Here is a 25,170-nt window from a genome sequence, read left to right as displayed (position 1 = left end):
CCCGTGTGGGAGTGGGGGTTTGTGCCCGGTGTGGGAGTGGGGGTTAGGTCCCTGGTGTGTGAGTGGGGGTTAGTGCCCTGGTATGGGAATGGGGGTTAGTGCCCCAGTGCGGGAGTGGAGGTTAATGCCCTGCTGTGGGAGTGGGGGTTAGTGGCCTTCTGTAGGAATGGTGGTTAGTGCCCCAGTGTGGGAGTAGGGGTTAATGCCCCGGTGTGTGAGTGTGGGTAAGTGCCCGGTGTGGGAGTGGGGTTTAGTGCCACTGTGTGGGAGTGGGGATTAGTGCCCCGGTGCGAGAGTGGGGGCTATTGCCCTGGTGCGGGATTGGGAGTTAGTGTCCGGTGTCTGAGTGGGGGTTAGTGCCCCGGTGTGCGAGTGGGGGTTAGTGCCCTGGTGTGGGAGTGGGGGTTTGTGCCCGGAGTGGGAGTGGGTGTTAGTGCCCCGGTGTGAGAGTGGGCGTTAGTCCCCCGGTATGAGAGTGGGGGTTTATGCCCGGTGTGGGAGTGGGGATTTTGCCCGGTGTGGGAGTGGGCGTTAGTGCCCCGGTGTGAGAGTGGGGATTAGTGCCCCAGTATGGGAGTGTGGGTTAGTGCCCGGTGTGGGAGTGGGGGTTTGAGCCCGGTGTGGAAGTTAGGGTTTGTGCACGTGTGGGAGTAGGTGTTAGTGCCCCGGTGTGAGAGTGGGGATTAGTGCCCCGGTGTGGGAGTGCAGTTAGTGCTCTGGTGTGGGAGCAGAGGCAGTGGCCAGCATTCAGACCACGTGGAGGCCCTCTGCCGCTGAGTGCCCTTAGAGAGAGACTGGGATGTTTATCTTTTTAACTTTGCTTCTTGTTTTTCTGACCTATGGTTACACTGTGTATCGCTGTAATGTAACATTCCTCCTTCATTTCTCCATTATGTAACTATGGATTGTTCCTAGGTACCTGTATACCTGAGATGGTGCCACATGTTGTTGACATTGTTTCACTGTTATTAATCTTGTAACTGCAGAAGCTATACCAAGGTGCATTTGTACCTAAGATTGCGATGTACATAGGACAATAAAGCTAATTCAACTCAATTGATGATCTCACCATACATGTGAACAATGGATGACAATTCTAAGATAGACAGAAGAAAGCATCTTTCAATATTGAGTCAGGGCAGTGGACAAAGAACTGAGCAGCAATCCCAAGATTGCCTCCTGATTACCCAATTGAAGATGGCAGTCAAAAAGACTGGTAAACCAGGAACCTTGCAAAAGTAGGTCAGGCATAATTTGGAAGTTCCAAGAGGCAACAGGGTCAAAGTTTAAATATTTCCCCCTTTTAATCTAGAATAGTGTTGGAGAACTGGGAACAAGGAGCAACCCAGACTTGGAAGAACAGGGGTGCATGTTCATGTAGATTCAGAGATCTCCAGGTAGAATAATTCAAGGCTGACTTCACAACTGGGAGGACTTTGAATTTGACTTGCTTGGAACTTTGCTTGACAAAGTTGACAGACGTGAGACTTTGTGTAGGAGACAACCAGATTGCTGAAGGCTGTGAAAATGGGGAAGCTGCGGTGGACAGTTATTTTCTTAAGCGGTTGATGCTTGACGTGATAGAAGATGGATAAAGCAGCCAGGAGGAGGAGGGAATGGTATCAGTGCCAATGCTCCAGAAGTGGAAGTCAGCAGATTGGCAGCAGGATTAATCTGAGCATGATGGAGTCACAAATCATAATGCCAAACGAGATCGTTTCAGACTTGTTGAAGCTGACCTAGACAATACTTTCACCCATTCAGCATTTAACAGCAGTCTGATTGTACAGCTACAACCCAGAAGTGAATGGTGAAGTGATGTAATTGCATAAACTGAGTGTGCATGGAAGATGAGAGTCTACTTAAGATTAGTCTCACTGATGACTAGTGAAAAAAATGATGATTTGGAGTGAACTGAGGATGAAAGTCACCATAATCCCAGAGGTGCACTGGATGCTCCCTCATTGGAGAGATGACTGGTGTTCAATTTAATCTGAGGACCACCATGTCTCAGGTGATGGACAGGGTTAAGAAGGTACTATCTTTATGGTGAACTGAGGATGCAGCATGAGGACAAATCAGAGGTGATCATTTGGGCATAGAAAAACAAAATGCAGTGAACTGCTTCAAGATAAATATGAGAACAACTGCAAGTCAAAGAGTCACACTTGTGTGGTGCAAGGCTTTTAATAATGTCCCAATAGTAAAAGTAGCAAAAGTAAGAGTCCATGGGATCAAAAGAGAGTTGGCAAATTGGATCCAGAACTGACTGTGTGGCAGGAATCACAGTGTAATGGTCAAGGAATATTTTTTGTGACTGGAAGGTTATGTCCAGTGGTATTCCATTCTGTTCAGTGTTGAGATCCTTGCTGTTTTTTGGCATTTATAAATAATTTGGAGTTGAATGTAGGAGGGTTGATTTGTAGATGATAAGAACATTAGTGTGGTGGTAAATCGTGAGAAGGATAGCTTTAGCTTACAGGAGAACATAGATGCTCTGACCAGATGGGCTGCTCAGTAGCAAATGGATTTCAAAATGGAAATTGATGAGGTGATTGGGCAGGCCAAACAGACAAGAGAACACTTGACAAACGGTAATACAGTGGGGGCCACTGAGGATCAGAGTGATATGTCCGCCTCACCTTAAGATGGTAGAGAAAGTGGTTAAGACAGTGTATGGGATACTTGCCTTTATTATTAGCCATGACATAAAGTTTAAGCACAGTGGGGTTATTCTGGAACTGTATAAATTAGGTCACAGCTAGAGTATTGTGTTCAGTTCTGGAATCCACATTATAGGGGGAATGCAGAGAAGATTTACCAAATTAAGCCTTAGTTATAAAGAGAGATTGGATAGAATTGGGTTGGTTTCCTCGGAGCAGAGGAGATTGCAGAGTCATGATTCAGATTTATAAAATTATAAGGGGCATAACTTGAATAGACAGGAAGAGATTCTTTTTTCCTTTGTTGGAAGGATTAATGACTGGGTCCATAGATTTACGATAAAGGGAAGGAGGTTTAGATGAGATGTGAGGAAAAAGAATATCACCCAGAAGGGTGGTGGGAATCTGGACTCATTGCCTGTAAGGATAGTTGAAACTCTGAAGACATGTAAGAAGTATTTAGATATGCAGTTGCAATGCCAAGGCACACATGGCAATGCACTATGTGCTGGAAAATGGTCTGAGAATAGTTAAGTGGTTGTTTCTGACCAGCACAGAACTGAAGGGCTGAAGGGCCTTTTTCTATGCTGTAGACATCCTTGACTCACTGAGAGAAAAAGGGAGAGCGAAAAGGAAAGAAGGAAAAAGAGAAAGAAAGAGATAGAGAAAGAAAAAGAAAGAGAATGAATTTGTGAACTGTGTCAAAAGAATTGTTTTGCATTTATATGCACCTGTCACATCCAAAGAACATCCCAAAGCACTTCACAATTAATGAAGCATCTTGGAAGTGTCCGAGAGAAATGGCAACCCATTTGCTAACAGCTGTCTCCCACAGCCAGTAATGATATTGATCAGATAAAAAAAATGTTGTTGTGATGTTGATTGAGGAATATTTATGGCCAAAACAACAAAGATAACTCCCTTTCTCGTCTTTGAAATTATGCCAACGTTTCCTTAACATGTGTTGGGAGAGCTGTAGTTTGACATCTGATCTAAAAGCCAGTGCCTTGAGTGCTTTCTCAGTATTTTATTGGAATTTCAGCCTTGATTTTTGTGCTTACATTCTTGATTTTTTTTTGTTTTATTCACTTGTGGGATGTGGGCGTCACTGGCTGGGCCAGAACTTTGTTGCCCGTCTCTAATAGCCATTGAGAAGGTGGTGGTGAGCTGCCCTCTTGAACCGCTGAAGTCCACAAATTGATTTTGAATACATAATGTTCTGATGCAGAGGCGTTTGTGCTATCAGCTGAACCAGATCTAACAACACCCTAACATCATTGAGAACTAAGGGGGAACTAGTGAGGCAGTGTTACACTGTCATTTCTTCTATATTACACTTCAAGGATGCTTCACTGAGTATAAAGTACTTTGGAACATTCTTTAGATGTTAGTGATGCATACAAAGGTAAAACATTTTTCTTTTCACAGTTCACAATTTCATTCTCTTCTGCTTTTCTTTCTTTCATGGTCTTATTGTTGGCTTGTATGTGCTGCGAGATAACCAGAAATTAATTTGAACAGGGATTGGTGAATGAAATGACCATATAGCATTATGATCGTAATGAGCGATGGAGCAGGACTCGAAGGGCCAAATGGCCTACTTCTACTCCTATTTTCTACATTTCTATGTAGTTGAGTGGGATGGATGTCTTCAAGGATTGAATTAAAAATAAATGTGCTCGACAAGAATGACCAAATATATTCCACAAAACTGATCAAGAGTTTTCTCTAAAAACATCACAAAACATAAGAGAAATATAAAGTGCCATTACCTTCCTAATCAGCTGAGCTGCTGCCACCCAGCCTCTGCTTCCAATATGTTTGGTGAAGGAGATGTTGAGATGTACTGCTGAGTCATAGTATTCCATTATATCAAACAATGATGAAGCCCCCTGTAATCAATTTATTAGCACATTAATCAGAGACGTGAATACTTTAAACATCTGTTTCTACTGGACTATAACTTTCTTTATTGGGTTGTAAATTTGAGTTGCATTGTTCCTTATGGACATAGACACCAACTGGTAGTGCAGTGCCTTGTAAGAGCATAACAACTAGAATCAGTACAATGTAGAAGCAGGCTATTTGGTCCAATGAGTTCACACTGACCCTCCGAAGAGTATCCCACTCAGACCCAGCCACCTCCCCAATCCCAATAACCCAGCATTTCCCATTACCTAACCTGTACATTCCTGGATACAGACAATGTAGCATGGCCAATCCACCTAACCTCCACAGTTTGGACATTGGGAGGGAACCAGAGCACCTAGAGGAAACCCATGTAGACACAGGGATCTGTGTGCAAGTTCCACACAGACAGTTGCCCAAGGGTGAAATCTAACTCAGGTCTCTGGCACTATAAGCCACCTGTGCTAACCACTGTGCCACCAGGAGCAGGAGTTGGCAATTCAGCCCCTTGAGCCTGCTCTACCATTCAGTACAATCATGGCTGATCAGGAAATTCAAAGATGCAAATATTCATTTGTTCTGAGTTAGTTGATTTCAGATAATGGAATTTAAAATTGGCAGGTTTCCATAGTGGGTGGTTGATCCATAAAGTAAGGGAAGTAGGAATAAGTAATTAAGCTTTTTGGGTTCTGTCATCTGTTTGCTGCCCTGGCAATTATTTCTTAACCCTTCTCCCAGTCCAACAGCAGACTATAATGGAAAGTGTGAATATTTCTCAGAGCTTTGCTAATAAAGCTGACTAAAGGAATAGTACTGGCATCAGCTGAGGGTTACTTTAATGGATGGAAGTCTTCTGTTAGAACACTTTCAACAGCCTTGCCCAAAGAAAACAGCCTAGATTTTTAAATCTTAATTTCTCATGCCGCTGAATGACATAGATAGAATTTCTTAATAATCGTTCAAATATGGTGGAGGTTATATGCAACAGTTCATTTTGCAGTGAAGGATCAAGTATGCGATTGTAATTGGAATCTCTTCAATCCATGTCCTAAGAATGCTTTAGGTAGGATTTGCAGGCAATGTCCTGTGTATTAACTACACCTGTGGTGTCAAATAAAAATAAATTTATCTCTGTACAGCATGCTCCACCATGTGGAGCCTTGCTATATTGTGAAAACTCTTCGTGTAATTTTCAATTTCAAACATTTTGCCCTTGGGCTGTATACCTGTCATGGGACATACACTGTAAACATTAAGATTATTAAAATTGTATTAATTCACCTCAAATACAAACAAGTTGAATTTTATCACACTTTCTATAATTTTCAGGTCCATGTGCTTTTACAAATTCTAAGAATAAAGTAGAGGGCCACCTGTGGTGTCAAATCTAATACATTCAGCCATCTATCAAAAACTCTTCATTTCAAAATAACTGGTTTCATCTCTAATACTACTTGTTTGGTCACTGCTTATTTATTCACAGTCACAACTGTTCACATAATTTGGATTGCCAATTGTAATATTTCAAAATTTGTGATTGAAACTGACCTGATTATGAAGTTGTTATGAGGATGATGCACGAAAGCTTTAAGAGACTTGGACGGGCTATTGAATTGGTTGAAGTGAGGAGGAATATCTTCACTAGGAGGATGGTAAATGTTGGGAATTCTCCACCATCCAGTGATCCATGGAAGCTCAGCATGTTCAAGATAGAATCAATAGATTTCTGAAGACTCAGGGCATCAACGGATATGAAGGATAGTACAGAAAGTGGCACTGAGGCAGATGATCAACCTTAATTGTATGGTAGAGCAGGTTAAATAGGCTGAATGGTCTATTTGTGTTTCTATGTTCCCAAGTCATTGCTTTTCACGCTGTGCACAGAATCACAGATATTTCAAGTTAAGCAATATGAATCAATAGCAGTCGCTTTAGAACATCTTACCAGCAGAAACAAGTGATTTGCTCACAAAAATAAGACAAACATTGGAGTTCCCTCAGTAGTTCCAACATCCAATGTCAGTACTTTTAGAATTTTTAAAGTTCATACCTAAGATGTGGGCATCATGCACAAATGTAACTTTATATCTCATGCTTACTTGCACTTAAGAAGCTGGCAGGGAGATTTTTCTTGAATCACTGCAGAATGTGAAGATAGTCCTCCCTTGTTGGAGAGACTAGACAGGGGGACATTGTATTAAACTAAGGAGTATCCTATTTTTGACAGAGATGAGGGATTTCTTTTCACTCAGAGGACCTCTGGTCCTTACATTTCTCTTCCTCAGAGAGTAATAGAAGCCAGGTCATTAAATATTTTTAAGATTGTGTTAGATACATCCTCAACTGACAAGGGAGTCGGGTGGTGATAGACAGGAAAGTGGAATTGAGACCACTATCAGACCAACCATTTGTTGAGATGAAATAGTGGAATAGGTTGGAAGGCCCGAAAGGCCTATTCCCATCGCTAATTTTCATGTTTGTATACTCGCACAGTGTTGTTCGTTCCAAGACTTTGAACCAATAATGATAAATTATAATGGAGTGGAGATATATGTGTAAGTGTGGACGAGGATGTGAAATTCTGTGGATTACTGAGGCAAGTCCTGACATGAAGGGCACAGTGGGAGATGAATGTTAAGCTGTGCTCATGCTGAATGAATTCACAGCAATGACTTCATTTTATTCCCTGTGGCAGATTTACCAGCGTTGGTCACAGCAAATTCTATTGGTACCCTTACATTTTCATCCAGCTTCACCCACTCCAAGTTAATCAGTTTAAACTGCATCCGTTTGAAGATCTCTTCAAGGGCCTCACAACTTTCATAGTCTAACTTTTCACCTGGAAAACAAATATCTTTAGTTTTATTAAAGATGCAAGGGATAGACTTCTACAAAATATTATAAGGTTAATTCAAAACAAATACCCACGAGATGTTGTGATTCCTAAATTCCCCTTGTTATGGCTTCTGTAAACAAGGGCAATAAACTAATGTCAGTTAACGTCAAAATCTGAGGCAGCTTTATACACACAATGAAATGAATTGTAACTGCTCTAAACCAGGGCACTTTGCACCTCTTACTGTTGTTCGACAAATCGCTGTCCTTTATTTAGACTGGATTGAAATTGAGACTCCTGGAGTAAAAAGACAATATTCTAGCATTGGCATTCAGGAACGATTATATAATATCTGCATCAGTCTCAATTTAACCCTCTGTAAGGATCTAACTTAAGGAATAGAAGCTGTTGTATCTTAATCAACTGTACAGTACCAATTATTTGCGAGACCCTCTTTTTGTACGATATTCATTAAAGTAGATTTTCATCACTTCCTGCTTGATAGAGGTCTTTCCTCACTGTAATGGGAAGTAGAAGATCTTAACATTAGAAATTAACACAAGAACATTTCAACGCTTCTTGTCAGCCATCATCACAGCATCCAAAGTGTATGGGAAGGCTATCTTTATCCTTTGGGCTGAGTGGGTTGTGAACCTGGTCTTGGAGAAAGGTGAGATCACGGCAGGATTTCATGTGACAGCCGGGAAAGGTGAGTTCAGGGGTTGTGCCCATCTCTCTCAGTCTGAAGGACAGCAGCCTCCAGCATGTTCTACTCCTTCTGATGGCCGGACTTCATCAGCTTGGCCCTGGAGGAGGTGATTGAGAAAGCCTTCACTGTGCTCCATGCCTATCTTGCCTTCTGGACTGTGGATCATATGTACAGTCACTTATGTAAGGAGGAGACTGGAGGCCATTGTTGTGACCAGCAGGAGGAACCACTCCCTAGAGGAGAAGGATTTTGTCACTGGCAGAGTGAAGTACTGAATCTTGCTGAGAGGGAGTCGTCAGCATCTCAGCCCCCTCCCACCCAGTCACAAGCTGTGGGTGTTGGGGGTCATGGTTCATGACCTGTCAAGTCAGTTGCCTCGAGAGATGCAGTGGGTCCTCCAACTGCTGAACTACCATCTATTCCCCAGGGACAATGAAGGCCACAATGTTGTTACTGTTAGGCTTAACGAATCATCAGGTGGCAGTGAAGAGGGATTGATTTCCACATGGAGTAAGTCCTTACGGCTGGACGGTTTGACCGTGGAGTTCTTCAAGGTATGCTGGTTCCTTGAGGAATGTTTTGCACCCAGAGAGTTGCTCCTTTTGTGGCAATGGGCCAGTCACTATTTACATAAAAACTGGCATCCAGTCTCCCTCCTCACTTACGACATTTGTGGTCGGGTGTTGTCATTTCACAGCGGATTAGATGATCCACCCTGACCAGCTGTGCACTTTTACGGGCCAGGGGATCCACAACAAAACCAGGAGGAGGGGTCAAAGGGATCAGCTGGTACCATGACGTGGAGTCCACCAGTTGCTTTATGACCAGCACTTGGCTCCTGTACGATAGCACTCAGAACAGTCCTGTCCAGTGATATCGGCAAGCCAAGATTTTAGCCTCCAGCTCCTGCCAATTTGCCAGCCAGGATTCCTGGCTGAGGGGGAGGCCACATGGAGGAGATGGGTGGAACCTGATCCACAATTCCCAGAGCTGCCTAGTCTGATGAGTGCCTTCCTGTCCATCATTTAGGAGAAGGTGTTTGACAGGCTGAACCACGAGTATTTATTCGGGACTCTGCAAACACTCGGGTTCGGAACGCATCATCTGAATCTTACTTCTGGACACCACTGCAGAGTGTCTGATTAAAGGTAAAGGGTTCTTCACAGTGCCCCTTCTTTTTATGAGATAAGTATGTCAGGGCTGCCCCTTGTTGGCCAGCAGTATTCCCTGTGCCCACACCTCCCCCCTCACTTCCCTCCAAGGCCCCAAGGAATCCTTCCATATCCGTCACAAATTCACCTCCACCTCCACACACATCATTTACTGCATCCGCTGCACCTGATGTGGCCTCCGCTACATTGGGGAGACAGGCCACCTACTTGTGGAACGTTTCAGAGAATACCTCTGGGATACCCGCACCAACCAACCCAACTGCCTGTGGCTGAACATTTTAACTCCCCCTCCCACTCCCCCTAGGACATGTAGGTCCTTGGCCTCCTCCATCGCCAAACCATGGCAACACGACGCCTGGAGGAAGAGCGCCTCATCTTCCGCCTAGGAACCCTCCAACCACAAGGGATGAATGCAGATTTCTCCAGCTTCCTCATTCCCCCCACCCCCCACCTTATCTTAGTCCCAACCCTCGGACTCAGCACTGCCTTCTTGACCTGCAATCTTCTTCCCGACCTCTCCATCCCCATCCTCTCTCCGCCCTATCACCTCACCTTAACCTCCTTCCACCTATCGCATTCCTAACGCCCTTCCCCCAAGTCCCTCCTCCCTACCTTTTATCTTAGCCTGCTTGTCACACCCTCCTCATTCCTGAAGAAGGGCTTATGCCCAAAATGTCGATTCTCCTGCTCCTTGGAAGCTGCCTGACCTGCTGCGCTTTTCCAGCAACACATTTTTCAGCTCTGATCTCCAGCATTGCAGTCCTCACTTTCTCCATCTCTTTACTGCACATAGAGGATGTTTTTGTACAGTCTGCTGCTGCACACTCTCCACCTTGAAACTTACATCCACTGTCTAGATCTGTCTTGGCTAATTGGCTGCCGGGTGGCAGGGATCGGCAATGGAAGGCTCTCTACGCAGAAGACCTCCCTCTTTCTACTGTGTACCTGCAGATTGTGATGGTTTATGGGCTCCCAGCCCGACTGTATACTTTTTCGGCTCAATGGAGTTGGTAGATTTGCACTCCCTTTCTGAAAAGCCTTCTATTGTGATTTTGGTTGCACTTCAGCCCCACACTCCTGATCTTTAGGCATCTGGTGTAGAGGCATGTGGGCAGATCAGACGATTTCCTGTGGGCCTGGTTATAAACAGGGCCAGGCAGTGGGTTGTGGAGGGGGTCATTTCTGCTGACTGTCTCCCACTCTCCCTAACTTTTCCTCCGTCCTTCATCCTTGATGCCTTGCATTACCCATAATGGGTTCTGCATGGAAATATTGAATTGGATACACAGGTGTTTTTACTGGTGATGGATAATCGTTCAAAAAAAGCAAGAAGGAAGAAAAAGATTACAGTGATTTTGGTGATAGGAATGTCACACAGTTGTGTGTGATAACACTTCACAACAATATCCAACCTGATCTATGTTTCCGAAAGGACTGGTCTGTCAAACGCTTTCCTGTCCCTCGATCAGGAAAGGATGGATTTGAAAGGGTGAATTATGAGTGTTTATTTGAAACTCTGTTAGCATTCAGGTCCAGGACAGAGCTCACCATCCAGATCTGATTAAAGGGTCTGATTAAAGTTAATGAGTTCCTGACAGTGTTGCTTTGCTTTGGGAGAGGAATGCATTCCAGCTTGTCTGACCACCTGTATTCCTTGTGCATGAAGCCTTTCCTGTGACTTTTGTGGTGGAGGCTGTTAGGATTGGCTTTGCGTGGCTGAGCACGGTGGGTGGTTCTTTCAACTGATGACGTGCTCCTCACATTCCAGACCTCTTGGCACAAAGGGAGGCTGACGATTTCTAAAAAGGCCATTCTTCTCCAAATGCAAGTAAATCCTGTCCCTCAGATTTTTCCTCCCACTGATGTGGCTCTGATGTGGCACTGATGTAAGGCTCACCAACCTATAATTTCCTGGATTATCCCTGTTGCTCTTCTTAAACAAAGAAGCATCATTGACTATTCCCCAGTCTTCTGGGACCTCACCTGTGGCTAAAGAAGATGCAAAGATTCCTGTCAAGGCCCAGCAATCTCCTCCCTTGCCTCCCTCAACATTCAGGGTCGACCCAGTCACACCCTGGGGACTTACTTACCCGAATATTTTTCAAGATATCCAACATCTCCTCCTTCTTAATAACAGCATACCCCTCCCTAATCCTACCATCATCCATATCCTTCTCCTTGGTGAATATTGATGCAAAGTATTTGTTAAGGACCTCACCCACTTCCTCTGGCTTCATGCATAAGCTACCTCCTTTGTCATTGAGTGGACCTGCCTTTTCACTAGCTGCCCTCTTGCTCCTATTATACATGTAAAATGCCTACTGGAGTCTATTTAATTGTACTTGCCAAGGACATTTCATGGATTCTTTTAGCCCTCCTAATTCCTTGTTTAAGTTCTTTCCTGCTTCCTTTACATTCCTCAATGGCCTTGTTTGATTTCAATTTCCTAAACGTTATAAACGTTTAGGAAATTCAGGCAGCTCCTGAATTGGCATGTGCATAAAGACCCTCAAAACGCTTACAGATGCACCATTGAAAACCTTCTGTCCAGGTGCATAATAGCCTGGTGTTGCAACTACTCTGCTCAGGACTATAAGAATCTATACAAGATGGTGTGCACAATCCAGACCATCACAGAAGCCAACCTTCCATCCACGGCCTCCACTTACACGTCCAGGTGCTGCAGAAAGGCTGCCAACATCATCAAAGACCCATCCCACCCTGGTAATGCTCTCCTGCAATCTCTTCTGTCTGGCAGAAGATACAGAAGCTTGAACACATGCATCAACAGGTTCAAGAACAACTTCTTCCCTGCTGTTTTTTAATTGATGAATGGACTCTCTAACTTCAAATAATGCTGAGAGAGGGTCATGTCATTTTGTGGCTAGTTGATGTTCATGTATCCTGGTGGCTAGGTTTCTGCCTGATTGTCCAATGTAGTGTTTGTTACAGTCCTTGCACGGTACTTTGTAAACAACACTAGTTTTGTTTGTTGTCTGAATAGGGTCTTTCAAGTTCATTAGCTGCTGTTCTAGTGTGTTGGTGAGTTTGTGGGCTACCATGATATCAAGGGGTCTGAGTAGTCTGGCAGTCATTTTCAAGGTGTCTTTAATGTAGGGGAGAGTGGCTAGAGTTTCTGGACGTGTTTTGTCTGCTTGTTTGGGTTTGCTGCTGAGAAATCTATGGACGGACAACATGACCCTCTCTCACTAATATCCTTACATACGGATAAGGAGGGACACCACTTCAACTGGGACAACATGTTCACCCTAGGATATGCCAAACAGAGACACACACGAGAATTCCTAGAAGCATGGCATTCTAACCAGAACTCTATCAACAAACACATTGACTTGGACCCGATTTACCACTCCCTGAGAAAAAGAAACACGAAATGGCATCACCATATGAAATGACATCACCAACCCAATGAAATCCAAACATACAAATAGAAAGCAGGAATCATTAGCAATGCTTCATCCGGAGGTTCACTGAAGATGTTACCTAGTGTGGTGACGAAACATCTGAACATGAACCTTCCAGCTCAGTGAACAAACCTACATCCAGAACCTCAACCTGAGCTACAAATCTTCTCAACACTCACTATTTCTTGTCATCCAAGGTTCCTGAATCTTGCCATCCTTATCTTTCATTCTCACAGGAACATACTGGTCCTGAACAACTAGTCTTTAAAAGATTCCCACATGTCATATGTGGATTGATCCTCAAACAGCCACCCCCAACTTAATTTCTCCAGTTACTGCCTAATACTTTTGGAATTAAAAACTGCAAGAACTGCAGATGCTGTGAACCAGAAACAACAACAGACGTTGCTGAAAAAGCTCAGCAGGTCTGGCAACATCTGTGAAGAGAAATCAAAATTATGATTTGGGTGTAGTGACCCTTCCTCAGAATCGATGGTAGCGAGAAAAATGTTGGTTTATATGTAGAAGGTAGGGTTGGGGAGGGAACCAGAAGTAAATAATGGTGGGGATAGAGTGCAGAGAGAGAAGAACAAACGTATAGACAAAGGAGTCAGTAACAATCTGGATAGGAGGGTGAATAGCCACTAATGGAGACTGTTAGTGGCTAACAATAGGTAGTGTGTAATGGTAGACTGTGTGATAACAAGACCTGGTGTGTGTGGTGGGGGCTAGGACATGGAAGAGTTCAGACCCTAAAATTATTGCACTTGATATCGAGTCCAGAGTCCTCAGGGTTCCCAAGTGGAAAATGAGGTGCTGTTCTTCCAGCTTGCATTGAGCTTTGCTGGAGCATTGCAGCAAGCCTGAGACAGAGATGTTGGCCAGGGAACAGGGTGGTGTGTTAAAGTGGCAGGCAACTGGAACCCAGGGTCTTTTTTGAGGGCAGAACGTAGATGTTCTGTGAAGCAATCACTCAACCTACGCTTTGTTTCCCCAATGTAGAGAAGACCACATTGTGAGCAGTGAATGTAATAGATGTTTGCAATTACGTTTCCCCCAGTTAAGCACTTACAGCTAAGGGCCAGTCTAAACCTTACCGATAACTATTTTAAAATGTACAGAATTATGATCACTTTTTCCAAAATGTTCTCCCACTGAAATTTCAACCACCCTTCCAAACTAATTCCCCAATACAGGGTCTAGTACGACCCATTCCTCAGTTGGACTGTCTACATATTGATTCAGGAAACCCTCCTGGATGGACACACCAAATTCTGGCCCCACTACGCTGCTAGCACTGAAGGAGTCCCTGTCAATTCTGGGGAAGTTAAATCACCCAATATCACAACGCTGTTGTTTGTAAATCTTTCCATGATCTGCTTACATAACTGTTCCTCTATTTCCCACCAGCTACTAGGAAGCCTACAGTATAAACTTATCATAGTGATTGCACCTTTTTTAATCCTTAGTTCTCCCCATATGACCTCGCTGGATTAGCCATCCAAGATGTCCTCTCTTAGTGCAGTGGTGAGATTATCTTTAATCTGTGACACAACTCCTCAACCCCTTTTCCATCCCTCTCTGTCACACCTGCAAAATCTATAAAACAATACTAATGAAGGGCTTATGCCCAAAACGTCGATTCTCTTGTTCCTCAGATGCTGCCTGACCGGCTGTGCTTTTCCAGCACCACCCTCTCGACTGCAAAATCTAAACCCTTGAACATTGAGCTGCCAGTCCAACCCTTATCTCAACCTGGTTTCTGTAATGGCTACAATATTGTGGTTCCTTGTGCTAATACAGACTCTAAGCTTATCTGCCTTATCTGTTATCCTTCTTGCATGAAAATAAATACACTTCCGACCGCCAAAATGTGTATTAAAAATGGAAAGAACTGCATATGGTATGAATCAGAAACTAAAGCAGAAATTGCTGGAAAAGCTCAGCAGGTATAGCAGCATCTGAGGAGGGAAATCAGAGTTAACATTGCGGATTGAGCGACCCTTCCTCAGAACTGACCCAAAATGTTAATTCTAATTTCTCGCCACAGATGCTGCCAGACTTGTTAAGCTTTTCCAGCAATTTCTGTTTTTGTTGCCACCATATTTATTAAACGGACCATGCCTGTTCTTCTGATTAGACGTATCTAACCTGACCGTGCCTGTTCTTCCTATAGACTCTCCACCAACTTATCCCTTTACCTTTTCTGCTATTCAATTTGACCAGCTCTGTCTTCATGCCCTCATAAATGTCTTTGTTTAGGTTTAAAGCATTAGTCTTAGATCCAAACTTTTCTCTCTCAAACGGAATGTGAAATTCAATATTATGATTATTGCTACCTTTACTATAAAGTCATTAATTATTCTTGCCTCATTAACATTTCCTGTATCTGGTTGGGTCTAAAACATGTTGGTCCAATAAACTATCCTGACAGTCTTTTGCCAAACTGGTTTAATCGAACAATATGTAATTAAAATCATCCATGATTAACAGTGTACCCTTCTGACAAGTCTCAATGATTTCATTTTTCACACTGTCCTTCTGTGAGATTGCTAATAGGGGATCTAAAAATGTATAAAACACTCACAAATGACTTTCTGTTTTAGTTCTTTGTCATCTTGATTCTTCATTCTGATTTCCAGAGATAACGGTCATATCCTTATATTGTAACAATGCCATTCTTAATAACAGTGCTAAAACTCCATCGTTACTTAGAGGACTTCCCATCTTCCTAAACGTCATGTATTCGTGAATATTTTTGTCCCAATATTTGCAGTAGAGCATAGAACATTACAGTGCAATACAGGCCCTTCAGCCCTCGATGTTGTGTTGACCTGTGGAACCAATCTGAAGCCTATCTATCCTTCACTATTCCATTTTCATCCATGTGTTTATCCAATGACCATTTAAATGCCCTTGAAGTTGGCGAGTCTACTACAGTTGCAGGCATGACATTCTATGCCCTTACTACTCTCTGAGTAAAGAAACTATCTCTGACATCTGTCCTATATCTATCACCCCGGAGAGGAAAGTGAGGACTGCAGATGCTGGAGATCAGAGTTGGAAGTGTGCTACTGGAAAAGCACAACTGGTCAGGCAGCATCCGAGGAGCAGGAGAGTCAACATTTCCGGCATAAGCCCTTCATCAGGAATGAGGCTTGTGGTCGGGCTGATAGATAAATGGGATGGTGTTGGGGTTGGGGTTGGTGGGAAGGTGGCTGGGAAGGTGATAGGTGGATGAAAGTGAGGGAGAAGGTGATAGGTCAGAGGGGGGAGTGATGGACAGCTCTGGAGGGCGGTGCCGAATTGGAGGCTTTGGGCTAGGATAATGTGCAGGATGGGGAAATGAGGAAGCTGTTGAAATCCACATTTATCCTGTGTGGTTGCAGGGTTCCATGGCGGAATATGAGGTGTTTTTTCTCCAGGCGTTGGGTGGTAACGGTTTGGCGGTGGAGGAGGCCTAGGACCTGCATGTCCTTGATGGACTCGGAGGGGGAGTTGAAATGTTCAGCCATGGGGCGGTGGGGTTGGTGGGTGCAGGTGTCCCAGAGATGTTCTCTCAAATGGTCTGCAAGAAGGTGTCCTGTCTCCCCGATGTAGAGGAGACCACACCGGGTTCAATGGATGCAGTAGATGACATTGGTAGAGGTACAGGTCTGGTAGGCTTAAAAATAGATAATTCATCAGGGTCAGATAAAATATATCACATGCTATGAGTGAGTCAATAAGGATGGCGCTGGAAAAGCACAGCACGTCAGACAGCATCAGAGGAACAGGAGAGTCATCATTTTTGGCATAAGCCCTTCATCAGGAATGCTATTGAGTGAGGCAAGTAAGGAAAAGCATGGACACTAGCATTAATTTTCAATTCCTCTCTGGCCATAGGAAAGGTGCCAGAGGACGAGAGGACAGCCAATGTTGTACCATTGTTCAAGAAGGGAGCCATAGATTAACACAGAAACTACAGGCCCATCAGTCTAAACTTGGTGGTAGAGAACTTTGGAAACCAATTCTCAGGGATGTAATTAACCTGATGGGCTTGCTCATACTTCGTCGACAGAATACTTTTTCTGAGATCTTGCTATATTGTTGGTACCAACATGGACTTTGGGCATTGGATCCTCCTCCATCCATTTCAAATTCCTCTCCAGGCCTGAGTGCATGTCCCAGCACTAGGTAGGGAACACAGTCTTTTGGACCCTCACTCTTGGCTGCAAAGAACCATGTTAGTCCCCATGGCCATGTTGTCCACTATTACCACTACTAACCTATTAACTCCTCCACCCATCAGAATGGTTTCTTCTACCATGGTGTCATGGTCATTTTACTCAAATCTTCTGTCACCACTACTTTTATCTGTAAAGACTGCAAGAACCTCAAACCTGTTGAACAATTGCAATGGTCAAAGCTACTCCACCATACTTTCTTCATGCCCTGACTTATCTTACTCAGTGTGCCTGTGCCTGACCACTGACCAATACAGAAGACCCTACTCTAAGGGATATTGACCTTCCCCTGAAATGAAATACCCAAGCAACCTCCCTGTGCAGTGTCTACAGCTCTGCTTTTAGCTTATAAGTTCTGGGTTGAAGAATTTGAGCTGCTAATACTTACTGTAGACCTGTTTGCCCTAGATTATACTGGCATCCAGGTATTCCCATGTCCTGTAGTCACAGCACATCATCTATCTGTCATCTTGAATGTATTAATTGACTAATGATTTTTACGCAGTTAATGTAGAATTGCTACACTCCACATCTCCCCAATAATTACAGTCAGCGCTAAATGCTAGCTTCCCAATTACATTTTTTTTTCTGTGATGTGTCACTTTTGATTTCTTTCTTCCCACAATATATGGTCACAGACTGAGCCTTGACGTCAAACCCAGTCTCAAACCCAACCCAGCCCTGCTAAAACCCAGGCCAGCCTCAGCCCAAAAACCCAGCTCTGTCCCAACCCCAGTTCCTGGTCTGTGCTTGGCCCAGAGCCAACACATTTCCTAGCTCTGCACTGACAAGGTGTTTCCCAAGTCTCCCTTGCCTGTACACTGCTTCTTGGGTCCCCTCTACCTACACAATGTTTCTCAGGTCTCCCCTGTGAAATCCACTAATGATAGATAGATAGATTCCCTACAGTGTGGAAACAGGCCCGTTAGCCCAAGTCCACACTGACCCTCTGAAGAGTAACTCTCTGACTAATGCACCTATCACTATGGGCAATATAGCATGGCCAACTCACCTTCCCCGCACATCTTTGGACTGTGTGAGGAAACCAGAGCACCCGGAAGAAAGCCATGCAGACACGAGGAGAATGTGCAAACTCCACACAGACAGTTGCCCAAGGCTGGAATCGAACCTGGGACCTTGGTGCTGTGAGGCAGCAGTGCTAGTCACTGAGCCACCGTGCCGCCTAAATTATATCTGTTAGCATAAGAGCTATTAACGTGTTACACTACCTCCCCCATCCAATCTTTCATTTTACCATAGCTCTGGACACTTTTAATTGCCTTGTGTGGACTCCTGTGATTACTATTTTTACTATTGTGGGCCTTTTGTCAGTGTTTGCTGGGATCCTCAGTGTAGAACTCAAGGACCACCATCACCATTGTAAATATCACACTGGGGTCTGGGTGCTTTTGACGGATGAGCCCTGTAAACCATGCTTTGCGAAATAATGAAGATTTATTGATTTATACAATATACAGAGAGCAGAACTCCACAAGAACTTTCTTTCCTGAGGTCTCAGCTCCATGCTTTGGGGCATCAGCTGACATCATAGATGATAACTCACTCCCCTTAATGGCATTAAAGTCATTAGCCTCTTATGTTACTCAACAGGCTGTATTTCAAAGGAAATTTTAGTGCACAATTTGCTAACCAGTACCTGTGGAGTTAATAGAAAATACTGTTAAAAATATTAACTTACCTTTCAGATCTAAACATTTGATCCTATGATGTACCTCTGTAATCTTCTGGAAAACAAAAAGAAAACTTGCATTTGTAAAGCTCTTTAAAGTCAATGGAGAACTTTTTAAAAATACGGTCACTGTCATAATGAAGGAATTTACCAGTGAATGTGTCTTCAGCAAACAGTGGTGGGTAATGGCTGTTCTTTTGTGCCATTGATTCAGGGTTAGAATTGACTGACTCATTGAGAGCAACTTACCTACTCTGCTTCAAATGATGCCATCAAATTTTTAGCATCTACCTGAGAAAGCAGTTCGGGCCTGTGTTTAACCTTTCACCCAAAAGATGCATCACTGCCCAGGCATAATTTTGGTTGAGGACACCACTTAAGATTTTCTCGAGGGCTATATTTTAAAAATAATTCTCAAGGGCTACTTTTTTTTGTTTTCATCCTCATTACTCTCATTATTATGTGATATAGTAATTGATTAATGTTACCTTGCTAATGTCTGTTGACACATGGGGTATTCTGTTTCACACAGAAGCAAAATGTGAATAATTTATCAAAATCCCCCGAAATTATTAAAGCCACAGCACAGAAGGAAAACATTGACTTCCTAGACATCCTCAGTATTTAAAGTGATGCAAGACAATGCACCATAAGTTAGAAACAGAAGTTTATTTTCTCCCAATATAGGCAAAAGGTGGGCTACACCTGTACTGTACCTGTACTGAGAAGGAGAGACAATCTTATTGAAACGTACAAGATTCTGGGGAACTTTACCTGGTAGATACAGAGAGATTGTTTCACATTGTGGGAGAGTCCAGCACCAAAGGACATTGTCAGCATAGCTTTGCAAAAAAAGGTAGAAACATTTGCAGTAATCTTCAAACAGAAGTACCAAGTGGATTTTGCATCTCACCCTCCTCCAGTGGTCCCCAGCATTGCAGATGCCAGTTTTCACCCAAATCAATTCATTCCAGTGTAATGTCAATAAATGTCTAGAGGTACAAAAGCTATGGACCCTACAATAGTACTGAAGACTTGTGCTCTACAACTTGCCGCACCCATACTCAAGCTGTTCCAGTATAGTTACAATAATGGCATCTACCCAACAATGTGGAAAATTGTCTAGGTATGTTTTGCACACAAAAAGCAAATCTAACCTGGCCATGCAAATACAAACAATGATTATCTCTAATAAGAGACAATCTAACCATCTCCCCTTGACCTTCAGTGCCATTACCATCACAGAATTCCCTACTAACAACATTCTGTAGGTTGTCATTGATCAGAAAGTCAGCTGGACTCATTATCAATGCAAGAGCTACATGGCCACAAGAGCAGGTCAAAGATTAGGAATACTGCAACGTATAATTCAAAGCCTGTCCACCATCTGCAAGGCACAATTGGAATACTCCTCATCTCCTTCCTGGAATGGTGCAGCTCCATCAATACTCAAGAAGCTTGCCACCATCCAGGACAACATAGGCCACTTGATTTGCACTATACCCACAACCATCCATTCCCTCGAGCATTAATGCTCAGTAACAGCAGTGTGTACTATCTAGAAGATGCACTGCACACATTTGCCGAAGATCCTTAAAAACCATTTTACAAGCGCAAAATCACTTCCATTAGGAAGGACAATGGCAGATACATGGGAATACCACCACCTGCAAATTTCCCTCCAAGTCATTTGCCATCCTGACTTGGAAATACATTGTTGTTCCTTCACTATCACTGGGTCAAAATCCTGGAGTTCTCTCCCTAATGGCACTGTGGGACTACCTACAGACATGGATTGCAGTGGTTCAAGAAGGTAGCTCACCATCACCCTCTCAAGGGTATCTAGGGACGGTAATAAATACGGGCAAGCCAGTGACACCCACCTCCCATGATAGACTTAAAAAATCAGAGTAAGGAGTTGCCCATTTAAGACAGACATGAGGAATAATTTTTTGTATCAGAATTATTTTCCTCGGAGGACTGTAGAGTTGATTAAGTATATTCAAAGCTGAAGTTGACAGATATATAACCAGTAAGATTATGGACAAAGAGCAGGAATGTGGAGTTAATACAACATAACATAAGAATTAGGAGCAGGAGTAGGCCATTTGGCCCTTTGGGTCTGCTCCGCCATTCAATAAGATCATGGCTGATCTTTTCATGGCCTCAACTCCACTCACCCGCCCTCTCACCATAACCCTTAACTCCCTTATTTTCAAAAAATTATCTGTCTTAGCTTTAAAATGCTTGCTGATGAAGCCTCAATACTTCACTGGGCAGGGATTTCCATAGATTCACAAACCTCTGGGTGTAGAAGTTCTTTCTCAATTTGGTCCTAAATCTCTCCCCAAAATTTTGAAGCTACGTCCTCTTGTCCTAGTTTCACCTACCAGTGGAAACATCCTCTGTACTTCTATCTTATTTATTCCCTTCATAATTTTATAAATGTTGATAAGATCCCCCCTCATTCTTCTACATTACAATGAATATAATCCCAGTGCACTCAGTCTGTCCTCATAAGCCAACCCGCTCAACTCCGGAGTCAATCTAGTGAACCTACTCTGCTCCCACTCTAGTGCTAGTACATCATTTCTTAAATAAGGATCCCAAAAAAGCATGCAGTACTCCAGGTGTGGCCTCACCAGCACCCTATACAGCTGCAACATAACCTTTCTGCTTTTAAACTCAATCCCTTTAGCAATGAAGGACAAAATTGCACTTACAAACCAACCTCCTGTGATTCATGCAGTTGATAATGATCAGCCACGATCTATTGAATGGCAAGGTAAACTCAATGGGCTGAATTGCTCACTTCTGTTCCTACATCTAATGATCTTACACACAAAATGTTATCACTCATATCATAACCTATACTGGTCAAGTCGCAGCTAATGTATTTGCTTTAATAATCAGAAAGCTGGAAATCTCTAAGTGGGCAGTCATAACCCTTTTTGCTGCATGTCAGATGTCAGTCTCAGATTTAAATTTATGCATTTTACAAATTGTGCAATTGAGACAGTGCTCATTATAAGACTTTCCATTCCATTTTTTTCCATTTGGTAGCTCCTGAATATGTGTAGCCCTCTTGTCCTCCTGCACATTGCATCCTCCCTGACTTTCTCCACCTTCAACCTCCTAGTTTCCTCCCTATAGCACCTTATGGCCTGTCCATCATAGAACATAGATCATTACAGTGCAGTACAGGTCCTTCGGTCTTCGATGTTGCGCCAACCTGTGGAACCAATCTGAAGCCCATATCCCACTTCATTCTCGTCCATATGTCTATCCAATGACCATTTAAATGCCCTCAAAGTTGGCGAGTCTAAATCATTCTCCCCTAATTCACTATTTTTTTCTTTCATTCCTTTTGTCGCCTCCTTGCCTCGCATTATCTCCCTTATGATTTGTTTGTCACCACCACTCTACTCATGCATCACTCATCTGTCTCCCATCTCCTGTTATGGCATACCCATCTCCACCAACTCCTCCAAACTTGTCAGCTTCCTGACCCACCCACCTTTTTTACAACCTCATTCTTCAGCATTCTCAACTTCCCACACACTGTGGACTAAACTGATATGCAGACAGCCACTGGGAAAAAGTAGACCTCTGGCTCCCCCTCAATACTGCATGGCAACGTTTGACCTTAAATATAAAATAGACTTTGAGTTCTTACTAGATGCTTAGCAAACATCTCTGTTTTAGAGTAAGAACCAGTTCCTGACAGGTGAGTAAGTTAGAAGAAATAAATCAGCACCTCCTTTCCCTCTTCCACTAACCCCCTTACTTATCCAACTCTCAACATTGCATTCAAAGTCACACTGAGATACCCTCTATTCATATTATGATGACGCTGTTCCTTTAACAAAGGTATGCTGTCCTTGGTTTTTTTTCCAGAGAGGTCATAAAAGACACAGACTCTGAAAAGTCTGGGATTGAAGGGTTTCAGGGCCAATTTGTTTACAGCTAACAGATACTGCAACAGGCAGAAGGCTTTCAAGTTAAAAAAAAATCATATGTACAATGTAAGGGAAGTGGCCAGTTCTCCCAGCTCAGCTTTTCTCTCCTGAAGAAGGGCTTATGCCCGAAACATCAATTCTCCTGCTCCTTAGATGCTGCCTGGCCTGCTGTGTTTTTCCAGCACCACATTTTTCAACTCTGGTACTCCAGCATCTGCATAGCTCACTTTCTCCTAGTTGATCTTTTCTCTGGTTTGGTTTGGTTTTTGGCAGTAGTGTAGAAAATGTTATTGGACCCAAAGAAACAGGTTCAGGCTGGTACTCTGACTTTTCTCCTCTAAGAACCTGTGTTTGATTTTACCTTTTGTGCCAAAGGATGTTTATGGGGATTGTTGCAAGTGTTTGGAATAGCATCATTAAATTGGGATGATCAGTTGGATTTTTGGATAGATTAAATTATTCAGTATTCTGTTTTCTTTGTTGTATGTTTCATTCAGTAATCTTGTAAAAAAATTGTTTTGTTTAAAACTAAGTGGTTTGACCAGCTGCATTTCCCCTGGAATATCCACTGTACACCTGCTTAAAATAACTAGCAAAGTTAGGTTTGGGCTATCTTCTTGAAATGTTTTGAGGGATCTGGCTTGGTCCATAAGAATACCTCTGAAACTAAAGAGTTTTCTCAGCCCCAGTTACAGAAAATCAGTTTACACTTGGTTTATTTAATTAAATAACGTCAGTTGGTCTCAGGTAGGGAGTTTATATAGAGGGAGCTTAAGCCTGGATGAAATTTAGAGTCTGAATAGTAAATTGTAGTCAAATATTAAATGTGACAGACAAACAAAATTAGATTTTGCCACAGAGACTAAGAATCCCCTTACATAATAATACACAATACTATTCAAAATTATTCTGTGTCCGAAATCACACTGAGATGCTTCCGAAGAGTTAGTATAATCCCAGGTTTAGAAACAGCAGTCTAAGGTAGTTCGCTTTTAATTAATTAAGTTCAGCTGTTCTCAAGTACACAGCTTGTATATCCCCTGTTTAAGCCTGTGTGAAATTTTAAATTTAAATAACAAATTACAGTTAAATATCAAATATGAAATACAAAAAAAAATGGATTTTTTGAAAAAAACTGAAATTTTCTTCCTCACACAACTCTCAACACTCTTCAAAGTCACACTTGGAATAATTTTTCTTCCAATTGATTCCACCAAGGCAGATTAATTGGTAATTTGTTGATCTAATTTGCTGTATAAAAGTTGTCTTTCATGGTTTCTTGCAGAAAACAAAATATTGCATGTTTTTTTTAAGCTGTGAAGTAATTTGGGTCTTTAATCTTAAATTCTATTATTCATTTCCTTCACTCTGCCCAAACTGTTACTTTGAATTTGGGGCAAGAATTTCTCAATGGTGTGTGTGCTTTATATGCATATTACCATTAAAATGTGGAAACTGATATGCACCGTAATCTTTCTGTTTTGAAATACTTGTGGTCAAGAAAGCTTCTGGTTGATAAAATAATATTAAAATGCCTAAATACAAATGTGTTAACTGGAAAACACTGTAGATATGAATATTTAGCTGAAGCATAAAACAGGGAAAAAGTCTCCTTATTTATCCACCTATTTTATCTTCCAATGTTTTTCACTCCTAAAGTATTGTACTAAAATTATGGCATTTATTGTTGTCTGCCCAAAACATTTCTGGATAGCTAGTGTTTCTGAGTAATAGATTTCTGAACTAGAGATACTACAATGTACGCACAATTTGATTTCCTGTAACTTTAAAGATGATAAATAAGAGGAATGCATGGCTCAATTGGATCTGTATTCACTGGAGTTTAGAAGAATGGGAGAGAATCACAATGAAATGTATAACATTCTGATAGAGCTTGATGGACTGGATGTAGTAATGATGCTCCTCCTGGCTGAAGCATCTAGAACAGACAATGTGAAGCAAGCGAGTTAGGACTTAGATGAGAGGAAGTGCCATCACTCACACCATAACAAACCTGTGAAATTCTCTGCCACAGAAGACTGTGGAGGCCAAGTCAGTGAGTGTATTTAAGAAATGATAGCATTCTGGACACTAAAATCATCAAGGAGTTTGGGGGGGACGGGGGTGGAAGCACAGGAGTATGACATTGAGATAGAGGATCAGCCATGATCATATTGAACAACAAAGCACGCTCAATTGCCAACTCCAGCACCCATTCCCTATGTTTCTATCGTAAAGTTACAATGGAAGATCGGGAGAACTCACTGGAGGTGTATAGTCAACCCAAAACATCGACTTCTCCACCTCCTGATGCTTGCCTGGCTTGCTGTGTTCTTCCAGCCTCCTGCTTGTCTACATCATCTACCGCCTCCAACCTCATAGTCCCACAACCCCGCACCGCCCGCTTCTACCTCCTGCCCAAAATCCACAAATCTGACTGCCCCGGCCAACCCATTGTCTCAGCCTGCTCCTGCCCCACCAAACTCATCTCTGCATACCTCGACACGGTCCTGTCCCCCTTAGTCCAAGAACTCCCCACCTATGTTCGGGACACCACCCACGCCCTCCACCTCCTCCATGAT

General features: G+C 42.9%; 1 protein-coding gene across 1 annotated transcript in view; it reads right to left on the bottom strand.

Moving 5' to 3' along the window:
* Positions 1–25,170, bottom strand: part of si:dkey-288a3.2 (protein phosphatase 1 regulatory subunit 37) — a 239,235-nt gene that overhangs the window by 164,662 nt on the left and 49,403 nt on the right. Inside the window, exons 4-6 of the mRNA XM_043697155.1 lie at positions 18,639–18,684; positions 7,310–7,410; positions 4,436–4,555 (exon numbers count right to left, since the gene is read on the bottom strand). Coding sequence (XP_043553090.1) covers positions 4,436–4,555; positions 7,310–7,410; positions 18,639–18,684 — 267 coding nt within the window. The remainder of the gene's footprint in view (positions 1–4,435; positions 4,556–7,309; positions 7,411–18,638; positions 18,685–25,170) is intronic.

This window comes from Chiloscyllium plagiosum, chromosome 10 (assembly GCF_004010195.1).
Source record: "Chiloscyllium plagiosum isolate BGI_BamShark_2017 chromosome 10, ASM401019v2, whole genome shotgun sequence".
NCBI classification, from domain to species: Eukaryota; Metazoa; Chordata; class Chondrichthyes; order Orectolobiformes; family Hemiscylliidae; genus Chiloscyllium; species Chiloscyllium plagiosum.
The sequence above is the reverse complement of the archived record's forward strand: the minus strand, read 5'-3'. Positions and strand labels throughout refer to the sequence as shown.